Below are 14994 nucleotides of genomic sequence, written 5' to 3' on the forward strand. Positions count from 1 at the left end.
TCCTGGAACGCGGTTGAAGGACAGACGTTGCTGTACTGCAGCGACATTTTGATTAGCTTTCATGTTGTACACTCGGCGCTTAAATGCTTTCGTGTCAATCGCACTCAAGAAGAAGCCAAATTGTGGCATTGATTTTCTCTCTTTGACAAGCAAAAGGGAGCCTGGAAAGATCTCTCAGTAAGTAGTTATTCCTGTAAAGGGCAATCAAATCAATGTGGTTTTAATCCATACTATCAACAAACCATTTCTTCTTTGATTGACTTCCATTAAAACCCCTACAGGGTGCTTTTTTTTTTTTTTCTGGCGTAATGAGAGGAAATTGTATGTTTACCCACAAGAGGCTTTTCATAAACACCGGACTGTTAGTAGTGGAAAAGATGCAGGAAGCCAGCTGCTCGAGCACTGTTGGGTCTTTGCCTGGAGATACCTGGAGGGTCTGTTATACGGCTGCTGCATAAATTTAGAGGAAGAAATGCACAGATATTCGTATAAACCCAAAACACACAAATGTACGATTGCCGGCGTCTCCCAGTTGTGTATTTACTAACAGCGCCTCACAAAACTGTTCATATCCTTTGAGCGTTTCCACATTGAGTCACATTACAAACGCAGTGTTTTATTTAAATTTTTATGTGGCTGTTACAATCGCACAAAGGAGCTATTGTAGAAGAATGTGTGATTCTTTGAAGAATAAATGAACAAAACAACTGGAATTGGGGTGCAAAGATCAACCGGTCGATCAATAAACCTCTTTTTCCTTAGTTTTAGGCAATCGACCGATATATCTGAAATCAGTGACTGAAAATGTTTTGTTTTTTTATTTTGGTCAATTTTGGTAGCCTGGATTGCAACGCCTTTCATTTTTCGTATATATTTGAGAGCGCTAGTTCATGTAAGGCTAAAACAGGTTTGAATTGTTTAACATTTGTCTTTCAGTGGTTTTCAATAAAATAAGATTGAAACGTCAAAGGTGCCTTGTGACCTTTATAACACCCGACAGCGTCAGTCATTAAGAAAAACAAACGGTAGAGGCCAAAGTTGGAATTGCCCAGGCAAGTTTTTTAATGATCAGTGGTCGTGGTTGGCTTGGAAAGTCAATCATGAATGCTGAATACATGCATATGTATTCAGCCCCCTTGCTGTAATTCTGGGTCAAATATGAGCCCGATGTCAAAAGCAAAGTCATCCACCACATAACACACACACACGCACACGCACACACACACACACCTACCTCCACAGACATCTACCTGTCTGACACAGGTAGATGAGGGCGCAACAGCAAATCTACAGCGATAAATCAGAATAATGTAAAAGGGACGGGCCAAGAACCATAAGAAAGCAACCTGAAATCTGAAAAGGATCCTTTTCAGATTTTTACCAGATCAGATTCACTCAGAGTCACTCCGGCTGAAGCGATCTAATCTCAGGAGGATCCAGCTGTTTTGACGCCAATAACATGTCTGTTTGACACTCCATGAATCACACTTCGAGCTGCAGAGCAACAATATGCTTCAGACTTGTATTAGGTCCCTGGGTGTTTCGCAAATAAGCAATACTTATTAAAACCGCGTTGCGCCTTATCGTTCTAATAATTACAATCGCAATGTCAGTGTGTTTAAGAGGATTTGGCTCATTGTTTTTGCTCAGCTAATAAAAAATCCTGTAATTATCCCGCAGCAGACAGGAGGCTTTAGAAGATGGCGATGCTCTAAATGAGTGTTAACAGCAGCACTCGGGCCACTCGAGTCATATCTCAGGGCCCCATGTGTGGTGTTGACACACACGCATGTGTTTCTGTGATAACTGTCTGTGGAGGTAGGTGGATGTGTGTGGGGTGTGTGTGTGTGTGTGTGTGTGTGTGTGTGTGTGTGTGTGTGTGTGTGTGTGTGTGTGTGTGTGTGTGTTATGTGGTGGATGACTTTGCTTTGACATCTCACCCACTATTAGAGATGGGAAGAGAATAAATGAGGCCAGAGGAGGCTGCAGCTTTTGATTATCGCCGTGCATGACTTGGGCACCACCCAGACCTGGGCTTTCTGTGTGTGTGTGTGTGTGTGTGTGTGTGTGTGTGTGTGTGTGTGTGTGTGTGTGTGTGTGTGTGTGTGTGTGTGTGTGTGTGTGTGTGTGTGTGTGTGTTCTATACAAAAATAGTCCATAACCTGTTTGTTGGCAGTTTTATGGGGCTCTGAGTCAGTGGTCCGCATCTATCATGCCCTCCTGCTATCAGGTCATCAACTTAATTGTTCTTTCCATGTGTTGGGCTGCCATGCAGGAAATCCCTGCCCCCCCATAAAAGCCTTTCATTTGGGCTGTGGTCTCTGGATGAACAGCCATGGTCATTACAAGTGTTTAGAGTTTTTATATATATATATATATATTTCTATCTAAATGAACAAATGCAGCAAAAGATTTTAACATTTTGGAGGAGAACTGGCAGAAACAAAAGTGCTTGCACCCTTACAGACTTCTTCTGTTTTGCGTTTTTTGAATCAGACTTTTTTTTAATCAGATAAACAAACAACATTTAATGTCAGACAAAAGTTTATTAAGTGACATTGCGGTTGTTTTTTTGAGTACAGACAGTCCACAACGTCTAATTCAGATTTATCCAGACTTGAGGAGGAGGATGTTAGCGTTGTCGATCCCCCCTGTATTCTCGCCACTCAGCCTCTCCCTCTTGTTCTCTGCTACACTACAGCTTCTCCCCATCAGCAGAGCCTGCCATCAATTCACAAGCTAGTTAGCGTTACTACCGATGTGTAAAACTGGCATTATTATCTTGTGTTAGCTTTATTTATCCGCCCAGCTCAGGATGTTTCCTGTAAAAGGTTTGTTTGGAAAGCAACAATTTGACAATAATCTAGTGGAAATTTTGCCTCACAGTGCCTCCACACTTCCACCCTGCTGCTGTCATGGAGCAGTTTAATTTTGGCTGAAATAAGCTTTCCATCCTGCTATTTAAAAAGATTTAATCTGATCAACCTGGCACACACACACACATGCACATTTTCCCTTTCTCGCTGGGAGTGTGTTTATCTCAGCCAGGTGTTTTTGTCTGATTCCCAGTCTGCTTGCTTTCCGCCGTCGCCGCAGCAGCTGTTGGTTAGTTCTGATACGGACACATTTACGCGACGATACCGCGAACATGCAACTTGTTTCGTTTTTTTTTTATTGTCATCTGGCTTATTGTAATAAATCTTAATTGTTGTTTCTCTGGCGTGTTTGTGTCGGTGTGTCTCATCATGTCATCCCAGCTGCTGTCTGGATCCTCATCCAGCTCAGCACTTCTTCTCTGCCGTGTCAGTGAGGGAGACAATCACCCTGTAAAAGCCACACTGATAGATGAGTGCTCAGACTTTTGTCTTTATTTTCACTACTTCGGGGAACGCTTTTCTTTTGTTTGGTTGAATTAATTGAATGTTTTTCTTCAAACATGAGTGTGAATCTGCAGCAGTACAGCAGCAACCAAAAGTATTGACCAGTCTTGAGCTCCACAGTAACCAAATCCAATACATATAGGGATTTTTTGTGAAAAACCACCACATAGTGCTGCTTTATTGTCAGATAGAAAGAAAACAATTCATGTTTTTTCACATTTATTTATGAAAAAGTGGTGTGCATATTAAATTTGTCTCTGTAGTCAATACTTTATAGAACCATGTTTTACTGACATCATAACTGCTAATGTTTTTGTGTTTCCACCTGTTTTGCACTGAAAACGAATTTACTTTCACCTCTCTGTCCGACAGATTGGATGGACACCTTCCATTTTCAATGCTAACAATTAATGCTGACAGTTAAGTCTGGACTTTGACTAGGTCATAACCCATAAACATGCTTTGATCTGTAGCTGAATGGTTGGAGTTGTTGCTCTTGCTGGAAGTTGAATCTCTGTCCAAGGTAGAACTTTTTTCTATCTACTAATAGTTCTTCTATTACCGTGCATTTAGTTTTTGTATTGCCGTGTTTTCACATGTTGAAAGTAGAAGTACTTTTTAATTGAACTGCACAATGTGGCAATTTTTATCCGGTTAATCCAGAATAATTTGCAGATTGATCAATTTCTAAAATAAATCTTGCTTGCAGCCCAAAGCTGACGCACAACTTCACACAGCAATGCTGCAGACGCTCAGACGTTCTCCTCCCTGCAGCAGCTCACCTTACCTGACCATGTATAGCCGAGAAACTAAAAGTTAAGTTTGCACCAGATGACCAGAGATTCAAACTAACGCTAGTATGCTTTACAAAGCATGATCAGACAAGTCTTTCTCTTCCATCCCCTACTTTCCTACTTTCAGCGCAGTCCCCACTGAAATGTCCGACGAGGATGTTTTTGAAGAGCTGTCGTCTGAAAGCGCGTCAAACGCCAGCCTCGGCGAGCTTCGTCTCGGCACGTCCCTGGCAAACCTTGTACATCTGCTTTCACTCAGCTCTTGTAATTTGCGAAGCATCAGGAGTCCATGAAGGCATCCAGAACACACTGAAGTGCCTCTCTGAGCCTCTGGCGTCATCTGCTCATTGAGCAGGAATGCAAACATAAAGCATTGTGTTTGAGGCTTTTCTGCCCGGAGTGCTTGTTTTCTCTGGGATGGCAAAAAAAAAAAAAAAAAAAAAAAAAAAAAAAAAAAAAAAGGAGAACTTGTAAAGCTGGACTCAAAATCACACACGCACACAAAGGCTCATGTAATGAATGCTGCTACCCAGATCTTTGGGAAAGTTTGACCGCCAGAGATGATTTTTCTAGTTATTTTCAGATTCAGCTCAATAAACATCATCTTTCATCGGCTTCTGACTCTGATAGTTTTATTAGCAGCCAATTAAAAGCGCGGCCAGACCTTCTCTCCGCCTCTCGTTCGGCTCGCTTCTTAAATACCAGCGAAGCTTTAAGTGAAATAATCTGCTCAGAAATCCCTTCAGGGGAATCCTGCAGGGTTTTGTTTTAACAAGCTCACAGTCAGACACACGCCGTGACCTTTTAGTGGTCCTCTCTCAGTAGTTCGCTGGAGTCAGTCTGCATTAAAGCTTCTTTTACTAAGCTACGGGCTCGGGAGATAATGCCAGCCCTGAAGTACTGCTCTTCCAATCCTTTCAGCCGCTCTCCCTCCTCCACATTCACATTGATGTTGTCTTTCGATTCTTTTTACGCCGGAGTTTCTTTTGTGGCCGTTTCATTCTGCCTCTGTCAAGATTTTTTCTTTCATTAGACTGGGATTATTTGTGTTCCAAAACAAGTTTGCTCATTTGGAGAGATTCGCGCTCTTGGTGTCTGGCGTCTGGTGAAGAAGAGACGAACTCTGCCCGTAGGAAGCGCTCTGCATCAGACTGCATCACGATTACTGGAAACGTTGAATTGAAATAGCGAGTCACGGCTGCGGACAGATCAAAGACATTTCTGAGTTTGATGAGTGGAAACAACCATCATCTGATCAAATATGTCCCTGACATACACATTTTACCCTCTTTTAATGCCGTGCAAAAGCACATAGATCTTTTTTTGTTTTTTGGTCACTACGCAGTTACACTTGATGTATTTTGTACAGCTTTATGCAATAGAACTTTATGAAGTTGTGTCTAATAGAAAAGATGTCATTTAAAAATAATTTTAATAAACCCTGCTGTCTGCTGTTTGGTCATTAATTTTCTCTAAGATATCTGTAGGCAACTGAATACAGTTGTACTTTCAATGCTAAAGCATCCCACTGTCCTTTAAATTTCAAATTTGTGTTATTTGTTGCATATTTGAACAAGTAATTTCAAAGTGCTTCAGATGTTGAATCAATAATCAATTATGAAACTAGTGGCAAACATTAATAATCATCATCATCAAATATATTAATTATGTTCCAGTTATCAATCAAAGAACAACTGCGTTCTGGATCAGCTGCATTTGTCAGATTTTTTTTTTTTTTTTGGCAGACTTGTGAAGACACTGTTGCAGTAATCGACACGACTTCAAACAAAAGTATGGATGAGTTTCTCTATATCTTGCAGAGAGATTCATCCTTTAGTCCTGGAAATGTTCTTCAGGTGATAGAAGACCAACTTTGTAATTGTCTTCATGTGTTAGTGAAGGTTCAGGCCTGAGTCCATCACTGCACTCACATTTTGGGCCTGATCACAAAATCCTTTCAAGAACTGTTGCCTAGTTGCTAGATCGTAGTACATTTGACATGAGACAAAATTATTATCTTTTCAGTAAGATATAGGAGCTTGTTTCTTCAATATTTATTTAAAAAGAACTACATCTATTGACAGATTTCTTCACTTCTAACATGGGGGAAAGTGTCTCGTTTTCTATATTTTTGAACTTGTTTTCAGACTGGTATTTTTCGCAGAGCAAAGCGAAAAATACTTGTTCCAAAAACCGAAGCTGTGGCAAAAAACATTTCTACAACAATTCTTGTTGTAGCAAGAGAAGGCGTGAAAAAGTTCACAGGTGCGAGCACTTCTGCTATGTGAGTGTAATTTCTGTGATAGGCACAAGAAATAGAAAAGCAAATGACTATTTAAAGACAGTTATTATGCAGGTTGTTGCACTAAGAGGCACACGGACCAACACACATTCCCCCCGTGTTTGCTGCCGGGGCCCCTTTCCCCCTCCCCTCGTTCCTCCCGGCCACGCAAAAGCCTGTATTGGTATATTTAGGCGTTCCTCCTCATTGCTCAGTCCAATAGGTTCCAAATGTCTGAACTCCATTTAGAGAAAATGGTGCATGGCTGCTTGGTTGGAGAGAGGGAGATGGCTGAAGATGGAGAGATAGAGGGGCAGTTATGGGAAACTTAAGGGTTGGGTGGGTAGAAGAGAGCGTTGAGTCTGAGTAGATAAAGGGAGCCTGTGAGTAGCAGTTGGCATCAAAACCTGAACATATACAGTATCTGGCCAGACACAAACTCTGAAACAAAGATGCAGACAGAATGGATGTACAGGACCATATGGTGAGACGCCTCGGTAAAAAGGGAGGGAACGGAAACAAAACAAAAAACAAACAAACAAAAAAAAACAGGCGTCCGTATTGAAAACTGCCCACAAACACAAACAGTGACTCGCCGCTGCTTTCAGAGCCGTGTTCCCGACACACCAAAGCAAATCAGCGATTCCACCTGTCTCCGCTGCTCACCTACTTAAGGCAAATATCCAGAGGACGGCACACTGCGAAACACATTATTCACGCCTCAAACACACACTCCGCGGGGCCTCGCGCAGAACGGAGGCGCACAGCGGGGTGGCGGTTGTCATGGCGGTCTGACGCGTCGCAGGCCTCATTACCGTCCCCTTGTCAGTCTTCGGAATTCATCACAGCGGCTCTCGGAGCCATCCAGACGCTTATTAGTTACGGAGACGGGGGAAACTCTGCTGCTGGGAGCCTCATGAAAAATGCAACGTACTGTACGGAAAGGTCTGAGGTTAAGATGTATGTTTATGGAAAAGGAGAATTCGGCATCGTCCTGTTTTAACCTCCCTACTGTTATCGATGCAGCGTGTTCGGGTGGAGGATTTCTCGGATACCATTTGTCCATCTGGAGCAGCTATTCATTTTTATTAGGACGAGGAAGCCTCAGTCTGGAAATTGAGAAAGAAAGATTAATTGTCACACAAATAATTCAGATTAACGACTCTGCGGTTTCTTCAGTTCGTTCTGGTCCCGCTCATACTTTTTTATTAGCGGCATTATCACCTTCTATTTCAAAAATATCCTCTTCTTTTTAAATTTCTTTTTTTTTTTTATCTTAATTGAGAAGTTTGTATTTGCAAAAAAAAAAAAAAGTTAGTTTGGATACGATTCACCGAGCTATTCAGATCCCTTCAAGAAAAAAAATACAGCCTAACCATAAATAAAACCGATAAAAGATTAAACAATAACTTAAAAGTTAAGAAACCTGGAATAAAACACCCGACTCAACTGCAAATGTTCTTATTACCTTTTACCGTGAATCGGAACCGTTTCAATAAGCTGAACTGGACAGTGTGAACCAGAAAGAACGTCTTGCAGTCGTTTATTGTTGCCTCTCTCCCTCCAGCGTTGCTCCATGTGCTGCAAGTGGAGCAGGGAAATACGCGCCAGATGTTGCGCCTCCAGCTCGGAGAGAAACCAGCCTGGTTTTTGAACTGAAGCAATTGGTCCTTCTTCAAAACCGTCTCAAGTGGATGAAGAATCGTGTGCGTCGGAGTAAATTAGCCATCGCCGCATCAAGCGGCGAGGGGAGAGGGCAAATGGAGATGAAGACTTGACCCCATGACCTGCTGCTACACTGTATTAAGCCGGGAAAGAAAAATAACCGACCTCGTCCTCCCACCGCCTCTAATAACCAATCATCTTGTGTGGATTAACGCAAAATAGATGCTAATAACTCTCTATCAGAGAGGCCCAGGAGGAGGACGGGAAAGCGTTAGACGGCACAACTCGGCAACAAAGCACTCGTTTAAATTGTGGTCGGCGAGGTCGACCACGAAATGCGTAGAGGCGGTAAAATGCCTCTACACACACACACACACGAGCACAGCCGCGTTTCTTCCCCCACAACACGTACAGTCCAATTACAGCGAGAGGACGAGGCCCGGGCCCGGCGCTGCCTCTGACCTTGTTCCAGGACAGATTGATGAGGCACCGCATCGCCCCAGCAGATCAAATATCTCCTTTCTGGCCCTCATTACCAGGTCTCGGAGAGATCTGCAAGTGCTCGGCTCAGACAGCGGATCATGCTGTTCTGGTAGCCCAGCAGCAGTTATTTTTCATCCGTTTCTGCATAAATAAAAGCAGAGGTCACCGAACCTTTCATCCACGTGCCAAAGCAGACGCAGCTGGCCCGACGAAGCAGGAAATAATTAGATAGCTTTTATTTATTTTTTTTCTTCCTTCAACTTGTCTTGTTTGTTTTTGTTTTGATCATGTAATTAAAGAGGGAGGGAATCGATTGATGTGTAGCGTTTCACAATGCCACAGAAATTAATTTGGATTTCCCTGGTCTGCGTGGAGAAACTGGAGGTCGGAAGTGTACGACAAAAGAACGATGAGCGGTGTTTGTCCTCTGCTTATTTTTTGCTTTTTTAATTTAAAAAATCCCCCACTAACCTCGTTTTTTCTTCTGGACTCCGCAGTTCCTCCCCAGTTCGTCAAACGGCCCGCCAACATCTACGCCCACGAGTCCATGGACATCGTCTTCGAGTGCGAAGTTTCGGGCTCGCCCGCTCCCACCGTCAAGTGGGTGAAGAACGGAGACGCTGTCATCCCCAGCGACTACTTCAAGATAATTGTGAGTTCACAATTAACCGAATAAATGCTGGTAGATTTATTCTGTTTTTGCCTTTTTTCTCACAGTTGCATGTTTCAGATCATCAAATCAATCTTTTATATTTCCGTGGAGGAATTTTGGGGTGAGGCAGAATGGCTGTAATCCAGGCACGTTGGAAGATTTTCAAGCATGAACAGTCTATTCAAGGTCACGCCACAGCATTTCAATCAGATTAGTTTCAACTTCAACACCATCTAATTACTTTTTTATTCATGACTTTGCTTAAACTGCTGGTGTTCTTTGGCTCACTGTTCAGCAACAAAACCCAAGTTTACGTGACTGCAAACTGATTGCTGAAAATTTTCCTTCAGGATCTTCCAGCAGAAATCACAAATCGTAGCTCCGTCAATTAAGGCCCTGTTTGCATGACAATGATCCAACGAAAATTGAATTTTTGTTTTGTTTCTGTGAACACATTTACATGAAGACGTTCGAGTTACAATCTTTGTTTACGCAGTAACGGTGCGCATCGAAAAGGTGTAATGCTCTTGCCAAGCCACTAGTCGGTGCTAGGTTCTTTGAAACTAAGTGCGCATGTGTTTAAAAAAAAAGTTCTACTTGAAAGCGCGTCGAGTCGCGTTTCCCCATCCAGTACCGTTCCCCCAGATACTGGGGAAAAACCCGCACTATGTGCGTCTGATTGGGGCGCAGTTGGAAAAAAGTGGGACAACTTTGCTGACGCGCGATGTTTGAGCCTTCACGGTGTCCGTAGTTCTCTAGATAAGACGCTGGAGGAACCGTATCTGATGGGGGGACACGAATTGTAGTAACACCAGTAGTTTCATCTTCTTCTGTGGGTTGTGGGAAGCAGCAATGTGTTGCGTCATACTATGCATGGCCAGAAAAGATCCATTTATTCTGTTTACAAGACAACTGACACCTCACATTTCACCAGAAAAAAATAATAAATTGCCTAGAATATTATGCACAAGCCAACAGAATAATGTAATTTTGTTCTTGCCCCACTAAGAAAGTGAACAAACGTCTCTGTTCTTGTGGAGTATGTGTTGGTCTTGGCACATTCTCTCAGCCTACTTCACATTGTCAGAGATGTTTTTGTTTCAGTAATTTCTTGATTCTACAGATCTGACAGAGCTGTGCTATTTCATTTCCATTTTCCTTCCCCCCGCTCTTACTCTGCAGAAGGAGCACAACCTGCAGGTTCTGGGTCTGGTCAAGTCTGACGAAGGTTTCTACCAGTGCCTGGCAGAAAACGATGCCGGCAACATCCAGTCGAGCGCGCAGCTCATCATCTTGGATCACGGTACGCCACACACTGAGACAAATAGTGTGCAAATCACATTTGTTAACTTGGGAAAGATGAATCAACTCCTCCTCGAGAAGATGACAAAGTTGCAAAATTGCTACAATGTAATCAATATCATGCCAGAGTCTGATCGGGTTTTTGCACAGCTACACACAAGGTTATTTAGAAATGCAGGCAGGTTGAAGACCAGCAGTGATTATCTCTCTGCTTCTTACACCTGAGTTTTCCTCCAGGGAGAGGAGACTGCTTAATTCTTTACATCTTTGTGAAAATGCTTAACACAATCCCAAACAAAAAAAGAAAGGGCAGTCGGAGGTTTTTGGAGGTAGATGTTCTCATTCCGAATCCTTTCAGACATGACAGGCCGAGCGGTCGGCTCGCTGTGTTGCCTCGCCTCTTTTAAAGATGCGTTAATTGATTGTTGGGACTCTGCACATCTGTGGAAATGGAAAACAACAACAACAATGATGTAAATCCTTAAGGGTCCTGTTAAAACAGGCGAGTCCAAAACCAGAACTATCTCGTGTCCTTTTTGCATGCAGTCCATTCTACATCCAGGGTTACAGAAATGTTTGTGCCATTTAAACCCAAAAAAGTCCAAAGACTGGATTTTTAGATGTTCTTTTAACAAGAAGATGTTGCTCGACAAAATAAAATAATTGAGGAAACACATTAGGAGAATAATTATAATGTGTAAGAAAGAAGCAACAAACTCTTTCTGCGGCTCCAGAAAGAGTTTGTTTCTGGTACCGAAAAAACTAATGAAGCTTTTCCACCAACGCCGTCCAGAGTCCATTTCGGTTCTTGAATATTGAACGGGTGTTGCGTGTTTATACTGAAAGAACAATGTTCCCAAACACTAAATCAGATTCCAGTCAAACATAGTGGATACCTGACACTTCAACATAAACGGTGAAGTCACCCCGTGGCAAAACCGAAGATCACGCAACAGTCAGCATGGCAGCAAGCAGGAGGCGCACAGGCCAGCCGCCATCTTGTTTCTACGCTCTTTTTCCATGTTGTGTCATAACGCCTGTTGGTGACGCATGCTTGACAACCAAGCATGCGTCTGGAAACAGGCGTTGGCTTTCGACAAAACAGCAACGCACGCAAACCAGATCTGTCCCAGCATCATTTTGGATGAACATCTGATGAGGACATTGTGTGTCGTTTTGACTGAAAACTATTCATTTTGACAACATGTGAAGACATTAGTGAGCTTATTCATTAGTAGACATTATGTGGCTGCAAAACATTTGCTCTGAGATGCTGTTTGAGTCTTAGCCTCATCTTATATGCATTAAGCTGACACTTTTATTTATTCATAGTATGGAGAATTACATACAGTGGATGTAAGAGACTGTGGTCTATATGGTAGCCTGGATTTATGTGTTTTCAGTATTTTCTAGGAGACAGTATCTATTATGCTCTACTATCTTATCTAGGGCAGGAAATGTACAGTATGTTGGATAAAAGCAGTCTTCCTTCCAACATATATATAGCAAAATCCTAATCACTTCAGCAGACTACTGAAAGGTCCAACCCACTTCAATCCCTCTTATAAAGAACTTCCTGCTTTTAAAGTGACTGTAATTTGCCGGCTACAGCTTAAGCACAGCACATTAAAAGCAAAAGATTAATTTCAATTTCCAAGAGCTTCAGAGTGAAACTAAAGGAGGACAGGGACTGGAGATAAAGATCACATACAAAAGAGAGAAAAACAAAACCAAAACAAAGGAAAACACATTAATCGTTCATTTTTTTAAAGATATTTTTCATTCCATTAACAGTGACGGCAGGAGAGAAACAAGTTGAATTTAAGTGAAACACACATCCATGAATCACAGAATATGAGCTGGAAAGTATAATTGTGATAAATGTAATTAAGACAAAGCAACCCTTATCAAGCAGAAATCAGTTTTATTGTCTCCGTCAGATCCTGTTGAGCACAGTGACAAAGTTTAATCAAGCATGACCCCGGCCCGGCCCGGCTCCACTTGAAGCAGGTGGTAAATGAATGAGCGACTGGTGCCACCCCCGGTTGAGCTGTCCCCACTGATTGGAAAACATTAAGTCAGAAATAATGATGACCCGCAGCTCACAGTGGATTTGTGTTTCACGCTATTGATAAGAGTCAGGCTACTTTACTTGGCCCCAAGTCTTTTTTTTTTTTTCTCCCTCTCCTTTTTGTTTGAGTTGCAGATAAATGGGAGGAATTACAAAGGCAGCTGGCCTTGTTCATGGAGGTCTGCCTTCAGCAAAGCTTTGAAGAAATTAATCTCTTCTTAATCCACAAAGAAATCACAGAGAATCTTTGCCTTTCTTGCTTCTGTGAGTGTTTACTTCTGCGTCGGTCAGAGTAATTCTCGCCCGGCTGTACCTGAACCTCCCCAGTGTCTTCATCAGTTCACTGTCCAGTAGTCCTCAGGAACTGATTAGACAAAAATGAAGGTTTGGGATGATTTCTAACATTTTTGTCCCCTTAAAATCACAAACTTCAATTGACTTTCTTGATTAACATTGCATTGATTAACCAATGCAAAGTGGGGAATTGTATAAAGTGGATGGAAACAAGTGAGACATGAACTTGTATTCCCTCCATGTAAACCAGAAGCCCTTTTTTATAATAGAGTTTGATCCCAAGACCTCAGAGGTTTGTTAGAGACACATCATCAAGAAGACCAAGGAACCCTGGTTATTTTTCCACAAATCAAGTGCAGTAGCGATCATACTTCTCTCCATCAAAGTCTCTGTTTCCACCTCTTCTGTTCATTTTGACTATGAAAGCATACAGTCCTGACCATCTGTCACCCTTCCTCACACTATTCACTCTTCCTGCTTTTCACAGCCACCTGCTCTCAGCAATAATCCAGCGCACTGGGCTTTGTATTAATTGTGCTCCGTTTGATATCTTCTCCTTACATGGATACCCCCCTCCCGTCACAGCTGGACGTCTTTGTCCACTCCACCAACCCTCAGTCAGGTGTCCCGCGCGCACCTGCCGGCCTCGGATCTTTCCAGAACGGGGCCAGGCAAACAACCCGCGCGTCCGGCTGCCTCGCCGTCGGCTGAGATCAGTTGGTCGACTCGCCGCTGAGATAAAGTCGTCTTCACCCCCTGCAGGGAAATTGATGGGCGTGAGCTGCATCTAAATACCCAGCGGCTACGAGTTGGCTGATGTTCATTAGTGCCATAATCTTTGCATCTTGACACCGCCAGCTGCAGTTAAATGTGGATCAGGTGATGAATCCCACTTGTGGGTGTTTGCAGTGGAAGAGAAAAGGTCAGCTGTTAGCGCAAGTGCACCAATCTGGATGTTATTTATAGTGATACGCGCTCTGCAACAGTCTTCTTGTGTATGGCGGAGAGGATAGGCTGCATACAGTCTGAAGTGTTTGTTGCATAATACAAATCTGCTGACCCGCTAATTAGCTAGCAGTGTCGCTAATTCTTTAGCATTTTGCTAAATTTAAAAACACTTAGCGTCTCCTAAATAAATGTTTTCAGATAAATTCTAGGGCGCTAATTTACTTGGCAGGTTTATCATCTTTTGAGAGAGGTTATAATGATTATCAACATGCTTGAATTTAGCGCGTTAGCTTCGTTTAAATACCATGTTCGCATAGGGCGTTAGCATTAGTTTATCTAACGTTTATGGCTTTAGCGTTACTAACATTTTTGCTAGGGATTTCTGCGTCGATATAGTAAATATTCAGCATTAACATGATTATGACTCACTTTGGCTCAGTCAAAACCCAAAGAAAGAAAATGAAAGACCTTGTGTTTTGTAAGTGCAGCTGGCATTGGTTTTTTTTGGTGTATTTTTTTTTTTGGCTTCAGTAAGAATTGAATTCATCTGAATAATAAATGAGTGTAGGGAAGAAAAAAAAAGTCCTCTTGAGTTTAAAAAGTCAAAGTGTGAGTTCGTGCCTCAGTGGAATCACTCGAGGTGCCTGGCTGTTCCTGACTCATGTGCAACATGAGTGGAGTAGTTGCAAACAGATGTGGACAAACAGCGGCTCAAATGTCAAAATAAATTACCTCAAGGTGACCTAATTGTGCCTTGTCATGCAATCCAGTCCAATGTTATTTTTCTTCTTCTAGTTCTTGGTTCTTCCATCCAGGCTCCTCAACTGCCGTCAGCCTGATTTTTCGTTGTCGCTCCAGAAAAAGTTGATGAGGAATCAGTAGTGGGATTTATTTCTTTTTGTCTTCCGTAACACCTCCGCCCATCTCCTTTTCCTCGCTGTGCTATAAATACAGCCTCTAATGGGCGTCGCGCTCATGTTTGATATGCTCTGTCCTCATGGAGGCCCTATTGTCACAACAATCCTGATGGAAGTTGGTCAGCTGCAGAGATTATTGCTATTTAAGGGATTATCGTCACATGCCATCTACAAATGGCACGCAAGAACAATAAGGCATTTTCCAGT

General features: G+C 42.5%; 1 protein-coding gene across 10 annotated transcripts in view; it reads left to right on the forward strand.

Moving 5' to 3' along the window:
* neo1a (neogenin 1a) overlaps positions 1-14994 on the forward strand; it is a 190933-nt gene that overhangs the window by 120883 nt on the left and 55056 nt on the right. For all 10 annotated transcript variants that reach the window (XM_055044947.1, XM_055044949.1, XM_055044944.1 and 7 more), the window contains 2 exons: positions 9101-9255; positions 10438-10558. In XM_055044947.1, coding sequence (XP_054900922.1) covers positions 9101-9255; positions 10438-10558 — 276 coding nt within the window. The remainder of the gene's footprint in view (positions 1-9100; positions 9256-10437; positions 10559-14994) is intronic.

Source organism: Poeciliopsis prolifica, unplaced genomic scaffold, assembly GCF_027474105.1.
Source record: "Poeciliopsis prolifica strain line A6 unplaced genomic scaffold, Auburn_PproV2 SCAFFOLD021, whole genome shotgun sequence".
NCBI classification, from domain to species: domain Eukaryota; kingdom Metazoa; phylum Chordata; class Actinopteri; order Cyprinodontiformes; family Poeciliidae; genus Poeciliopsis; species Poeciliopsis prolifica.